General features: G+C 32.2%; 1 protein-coding gene across 10 annotated transcripts in view; it reads right to left on the bottom strand.

Moving 5' to 3' along the window:
* LOC145293203 (uncharacterized) overlaps positions 1 to 7,953 on the bottom strand; it is an 897,849-nt gene that overhangs the window by 110,467 nt on the left and 779,429 nt on the right. For 8 of the 10 annotated variants that reach the window (XM_080139718.1, XM_080139714.1, XM_080139723.1 and 5 more), the window contains one exon: positions 1,285 to 1,326. The exons of the other annotated variants lie outside the window; for them this stretch is intronic. In XM_080139718.1, the coding sequence (XP_079995844.1) occupies positions 1,285 to 1,326 (42 nt within the window). The remainder of the gene's footprint in view (positions 1 to 1,284; positions 1,327 to 7,953) is intronic. 10 annotated transcript variants of the gene reach the window in all.

Consider the following 7,953-nt stretch of genomic DNA (forward strand, 5'->3'; position numbering starts at 1 on the left):
ATAAAAGATGTGGAAAATTTATCTAGTAGAATTTTAATCTATATAAATAAAACAGTAGATATATGTATGTATGTGTGTGTAAATATTTAACCGCTAAACTCGATAAACTACTGGTTACATAACACTGAAATTAAGAAGAAATAGTAATCATTAGGGCTATGACAACAGCATATTCTTTTCATTGTTTGGACTCTCAAGTATATATCCGACATAGTTAAACACAGTTAATCAACCAAGAACCACACCATTCTATATAAAAGCATATAAGCTATCAACGGATACACACTCGAGGGTCAAAACAATGAAAATAATATGCTGTTGTCTTAGTCCTAATAATGATACAATAATGATGGTTTATACAAAATAAAATCTTACTTTGAATGGATGAATAACGCGTACAGGAATACGTCAGCAAGTTAAAATGCAAACTGTTCATTTCAACTTTCTGACATAATTCTATTACTTCCGCACAAGTGCAAATTCCAAAGTAGCTTGAAGTGTTTTAATTAAAATTTGTTCTTATTTATCTAGCGATTGCTGAAACGGTAGGGAACGCAGCTGAAGCACTAAATGTTTTAGTTACGATTTTAGCTAATGGTACCTAAATCATTTTTTTTTTTTTTTAACTTTTGGAATCAGTAGTATATATATTAGGTACACAATAATATTCAATAGAGAATTGGCTTTGTAATAATAACTACGAAATCTACACGAATTAAAATATATTTAAGCGTATTTTACGACCGGGCATGCCTCGGCGCCCTTCGCTAGTAAAAAAATAAACGTTTTATCGTATTTTGCTAATCTGTCATTTATAAGAGCAGAAATCGCGTAAAACAGGTGCAGATAATACCGTCTGTCGTTTAATCGAGGAATAATGAATGGCGTATCGACAAAATGCAAAACACTGATTTTTATTTTTAATTAAAATTCCATAAGATATTTTCTCCTAAATTTTTGTGTAGATGCTTATTTTTGTTTAATACAAAAGTATATCGGAGAGTTTTTATTTTGTACGTGCGATTTTCGGGAAAACAATTTTATATGATTAATAAAACTTCATGCAGCATTTTAATATTTTACTACGATTGTTCTTAGCATCCATAAGAAAACTTCCAGTCAATGAATTAAGAAAAATATTAAAAAAATAAAATAGAAATTGAAATTCCAGAAATTGAGTTTTCCACCTTGCAAAAATAAATAGAATCTAACCGTTAGTAGGCGTAAAAAAAATCAAGTGTTATTTGCAAGCGTGTGTATGAAGTAGTTACATCGTATACAAACCTTGGACTGTCTAAAGGAGGAAGATCTTCAGTTTTTACATGACTGTAAATGAAAATGGAGATCATCAGAGCATTTTTAGAAAGAAAACCAAGCGAGTAAAAAAGTTTTGACATTTTTAAACGATGCCAATTTCGCATTGTGTATTGAAAAAGAGGATTCTGTGGTGATATTCAATCTGGATTAAATAATGGATTGCCTGTTGATATATATATATATATATATATATATATATATATATATATATATATATATATATATATATATATATATATATATATATATCCGTTTTATCTGCGTAATTACACATGTTTCGATGACCGAATCGTATCAACGATCCGACAATTTCATCAGACTTTACAGTCCTAATTATCTATATATTAATTTACTTGTACGTACGGTGTCACGTCATCATCATCGCAAACATTAATTAATGAAACGCGTCATCATCATCGCAAACATTAATTAATGTGAATTATCTCCCTTTATTGTTCAGTCTTTATTAGTTAAAAAATCATTAACCTCTTTTATTTTCCAAAACTTCCCGAACACCAACAACAAAAAAATATATATATATGAACTGTCTATTTATGGTTCTGGATTATTTTAAAGACAATTATTCATAGAAGGTATCGTTCCATAGTTTAAATAGTATTTTACTTACATTTTTAACGATGTCTTCTGTTTATTATTGTAGTGAATACGGAAAGCTTATTCTATTTTATTCAGTAATAAATATATTTTTTACATTTAACGTTACGAGTTCGTTTGTTATCTTTGTTTTTTTTTTAATTTACTTTTGAGTAAGCCTTACATAACAAAAAATATGTTTTGAAATAAATGTTACAAAAGTCAAGAATGACTTTATTAAATAAATCGGGTTTTCACCAAAGTCACCATTCGCAAATACACTGAGTAACACAGAGTCGAAACATATTTTACGTCTTGTAATAATTATTTCTGTAAAGTCTGATAAAATTACCGAATCGTTGATACGATTCGGTAATCAAAACATGTGTAACTAAGCAAATAAAACGGTAACAATATATATATTTGCTCTGCAATAGTATTGAGCACTCTCTTCGGGTTTTTACTAATTACCATTTTGGCTACATATATACATATATATATATATATGTATATAGGAAAATATGCTTATTCAATTATATTAAATCCTTTATTTATGTCAATGCTTTTATTTATAAAGTTCGATGGATGACTAAACAAATAAATGACAAAAAGTCTGTATTCGAAATTCCAAGATGTTCATCTTATCGTTTAATTCTTTTCAGCATGTTAAAATGTTCAATTCTTGACAGCACCTGTTTCGTAGCGCAGAAACAATCATATAATTATTATGCAAATTTTTAAATATTTTTCACCTTGACTGATCAGAAGAATAAGAACTCATTTACTTTAAAAAGAAAAAAATAACAGAATTTGAGCATGATTACATCATATATATATATATATATATATATATATATATATATATATATATATATATATATATATATATTCCGAAAGCTTTGATGAGATAAGTTATCAGTACCGTCGGTTTCAAACCTGATAATTGGGGACCGTTTTAGATCCCAGTATCAAGCTTTCTTCAGTCGATATGCATCTGTTTTATAACCGGAACTGGAAACATACACATACATTACAAGATCTCGTGCTAATCTCAGTTTTTTAAAACAACCTTAAATTTCAAATGATAAAATTAAAAAAAATTGTCCGTTTAATATTACACACACACACACACACACACACACACACACACACACACACACACACACACATATATATATATATATACATACATTTGAGGGGTTAAAGAAGCACTGAAGGAGTTTTTAAATGTAGACCTATCAAGATGTAAGAAGCTCAAAAAGTATAGTGGAGCTTAAGTAATATCTTATTATCCCCCCACAGATTGTACCCTTAGCTAGATGTCGCATTGCATTGACTGTAATCTATCTCTCTCCCTCTCCCCTTTTCTGATAAAAAACAAGTGAAGCATGCATGGTCCTCCGTGAGTGCATAGTGAACAAGGCATAAAAAATGACTAAGTTCATCATTTATCCCCCCCCCCATTTAGTCCCAAAATTCCCCAGGGGATGTCAAATCCTGAGTAAAATGAACAAACGGTGCAGTTTTAAGCCTTGTAATTTTGAGTTCTGCACCATGCAAAAAAAAAAAAAAAAAAAATGAATAAGTCCATCATTTACCTCCCCCATTTAGCCTCAAATGTCCCCAAGGCCTTAACATATTTAAATTTGAGTTCAGTACCATGCAAAACTGTAAAATTACACAGAAAATTTTGGATAAATATGGTAAAATAATCCCCAAAATAGAGTGTTTTCATTAGCCCTAAAAGAGCCCCTGGGGCACACTCTAAAGTTATCGCAAAGCATAGACAAACAAAATTATATTGATATCAATTATTTACAACTTTACAGAAAGTTTTATAAAAATCCAAGACATCAATTCTTTTTAATAAGCAAAAAAGTGTCAATTTTAGCCATTTTAATCCAAAAGGCACCCCTAGCAAAATCCGTTCTGTTACTTTTTACTCATATCATGTTTAATGTTTGTGCAAAATTTCAAAATATTCCAAGGCGTAGTTATTGAGAAAAGTGCGGACAGACAAAGGAATGAACGGACGAATGGACAAGGGTGAATTTACAGGTCCACCCTTCTTTTGTTGGGGGATTAATAAATAAATATACACGTTAAAAAAAACGGTTATATAAATTGTTGACAACCAGTTAGATTAATCTATCCCTGACGATGAATCCAGAAGGATTGAAAAGTACGCAGACTTACGACAAATATGGCGATTACATCAATCAATTCCTGCCAGAAGTGAAGTTCGTTATTCAGACAAAGGCAGAAGCGCCAAATAATGATTAAGGTTGGAGCCCTGAATGTTTTGGTTTCAATTCTAGCTGATGACACCAAAGTTATTTTTTTTTTTAACTTTTGAAATTATTATTATATATATACTAGCATTTCAGCCCGGCGTTGCCCGAGTGTTTGGAGGTGTATGTTCAGCAAAAAAAGAAAAATTTTTTTTTTAAAACTTTGACCCCTATTATGACCCTTTAATCTTTATTGTTTTGGGCTGAAATGAAGTTGGATCTATGTCCAAGAAACCTATATCTAAAATTGCAAGTGTTTAGACCCAAAATTGTCGGAGGAGTTTGGTAGAGTTCTCAAAGGTTAAATCGTTGAACTTTGACCCCTTAACAGCCAAATTTCTGACCGAAAACCGATCACAAAGTTTTTCCCAAATCTCAGTACCCTGTATATCAAATTTCGAGTCTGTAAACTTTAAATTGGCAGTTATCGCGTAGCGAAACGCACACACACACACACACACACACACACACACACGCACACACACACACACACGTTCATTTTTATAGGTATACTAACATTTAGGCCCAGCGTTGCCTGGGTGCTTGGAGGTGTATGTTCAGCAAAAAAGAAAAACAGCGGTAATATTTTTTTAACTTTGACCCCTATTATGGCCCCCTTAACATATTTTTGGGCTCAAATCAAGTTATTAAGTTAGATCCATGTCCAAGCAACCTATATCTAAAATTTCAATTGTTTATACCCAAAATTGTCGGAGGAGTTTGGTAGAGTTCGCAAAGGTCAAATCTTTGAACTTTGACCCCTTAACAACCAAATTTCTGGCCGACTTTGACCCCTTAACAGCCAAATTTCTGGCCGAAAACCGATCAAGCAGATTTTTCAAAATCTCAATACCCTGTATATCAAATTTTGAGTCTGTAAATTTAAAATTGACAGAGTTATTGGGTAGGAAAATGTACACACACACACACACACGCACGCACACAGACACACACACACACACACACACACACACACAGACACGTTCACTTTTATAGATATATAGATTGGGTACAATATACTAATCAATAGAAAATTTGCTCTATAATAATAAATACGGAATCTGCATGAATTACCGAATAACACGAGGCGGCCATTAACTAACACATAAAAAGTTGACAGAAGAAAATCAAGTAAACCATCTGATGGAAATTATTGATTATAGCTTTCTTTTAGAAACAGAGAATAGATCAATTTAACTCATTCTTTTTTTTTATCTGTGTGCTTCTTTTTGCTTTTTTTTTTCTCACGGATGTTCATTTCTATTTCGATTTCATGATACCATTATAATAATAATGCTTACTAGCGGGACCTGTAGAAATTCCACAGCGGACTCTTTCATATGTAATACATTGATGTTGGCATTCTGTTGATGTTTAGCATAAATGGAGATGCCCTGATATTATTGTAGCTCTTTTGTTAAAGCTGCAAAAGTGTTTATTTAAGCTAGCAGATACGCCAGGCGTAGTCCAGTTGTAAAGTACGCTTAAATATGATATTTTAATCCTTGCAGATTTCGTATATATTATTATTAAGTTAATATTCTATCGATTTTTATATATAATAATGTTGCGATTTCAAAAATAAAAAAAATATATATCCATATGACTTGGGTGCATTAGCTTGAATCGAAACCAAAACCAAAACTTATGAAAAAATATATGTATATGTATATATAACTTGAGATCCTTCAGCTATAATTGAAACTGAAACCAAAACTTATGAAGAATTCTTGATAAAATTATTTATATAAAAAAAATAGATTTGTAGAGTGACATCATCTATAACGAAAGCAAAACCAAAGCTTATGAAGAATTCTTGATAAAATTATTGATTACAAGAAATAAAAGTCCATAACAATTTAACGACAGTCACTCAGATATAAGTGTGACACACAAAATAAATAAATAACACACACGCTCTCCTATTAATATATGAATGATAAGAGAGAGAGAGAGAGAGAGAGAGAGAGAGAGAGAGAGACAGACAGACAGACAGACAGACAGACAGACAGACAGACATATACAAAGAGCGCGATACGGAGAGAGACAGAAAGCAAAGGGGAGAGAGACGTCAACGGTGCTTTACTTAAACATTAACTTCTAAACACTTATCTCTATCATCATATCTCATATATAAGGAACTTTATGTGTTTGTTTGTGTGTGCGTGAAAGAGATTTCGTTCCCCATGGACTCGGAAACGGCTGCGCCGATTTTTTTTGAAATTTCATGCAAAGGTATTTGATGGGTCTGGGAGTGTTCTTACGTAGGTTTTGTATCGGAATGTGTTTGATAAGTATGGAAAATCGATAATCAAAAAAATCCGATTAAAGAAGGAAGTCCCATTTTGACATTCATACAACATCACAAATGTTTTTGAGAAGTTTTATCGCCGCACAAACAGGTAAGTTCAACCTATAAAATCAACCGTAGATCCTTTTATAAGACAGGGGCGCGTTCAAAATTAATGTTTCTTTTTAGAGCACAATTGAACTATGCTACTTGACTTTTGTACGTTTAACTTTAATTTAAGAGATTATGTAAAAATAATTTCATGAAATCAAGTTAATTCTTTGATAAGTCCGTGTCGCGTTAGGAGGGAATATTTCTGTTCAAAGCACAACTGGGCCATCATACTTGATTTTTGCATTTTAAAGTTTAAGTGAAGCCATTATTTACAGATAATTTCATAAAATCAGCAGTAGAGTCTCTTCAGTGCAATGTAAACTACGATGCATTGTGCAGGGAGTCATGTGAAGCTTCCTCCTGGTACACTGCAGGAGTGGATCCCAAACTAGAGCAGGCAATCAATCGATTTGATTGAAAAATGAGCGATTTTACCGATTTCAATGACAATAAAAGTAGGGGGGGGTGAACATTTGTTGATCCTCATTTAATCCTGGACAACGTAAGGTCTCCTTGCTAGTTATTTATGAATTTAACTTAAAAATAACAGGTTCGAATGTAAATTTGCGAAGACGTCCAGTAGATTTTAAAATTGTAGTACTTTGCTAAACAATGAAAAAATTGAATTTCTCAAATAGATCAAAACGATGATGGTTATAAATTGAGATCATGAGCAACATACAAGATTAGAAATGATTGTGATTTCTGTATGGAAAACACAGGTTAGGGAATGCAAGTAAAAAATCCAAATAACATAGAAAGAAAAATAAAAAGTGAAAAAAATAGGAGTGGAAAATAAAGGACAGAACAAAATGATGAAAGAAAACCAGTGCGAAGATAAATGAGTTGAAAGAATTGTCATAGAACAGCGGTTTCCAAACTATTTTACATGAAAATACACAACTAAGTTCTTTAAATTCTCACGGCACAATTATCACACACACACACACACACACACACACACACACACACACACACACACACACACACTCATAAAGCATTTTTATGCAATAAAATGATAAAGTTTAGTTTGAGGGTTAAAAGGATTATTAATAAGGTTTCTTTATTTTTTACATGGAGGTCACCACTTATCAAGGCCCGGAAGCCACTCGGGGATAAGGGTTATTGCGTATACAGTAATCAATGGGACAGTATCGTAGTAATCGTTAGTATTGGAGATTTGATAAAGTGTCTTACTTAAGGGGGCGGTTCATCAGGAATTTGTTTATGTTGGACTTGAAGACATCCAAGTTGTAGTCAGATGGGAAACAGGCAAACGGAAGAGAATTCCACAGGCGTGCACTTCTAAGAAAGAAGCTTTGTTCATGGAATCTACGTTTGGATTTA

The sequence above is a fragment of the Euprymna scolopes genome, chromosome 14 (assembly GCF_053919585.1).
Source record: "Euprymna scolopes isolate OS-2025 chromosome 14, ASM5391958v1, whole genome shotgun sequence".
Classification (NCBI taxonomy): domain Eukaryota; kingdom Metazoa; phylum Mollusca; class Cephalopoda; order Sepiida; family Sepiolidae; genus Euprymna; species Euprymna scolopes.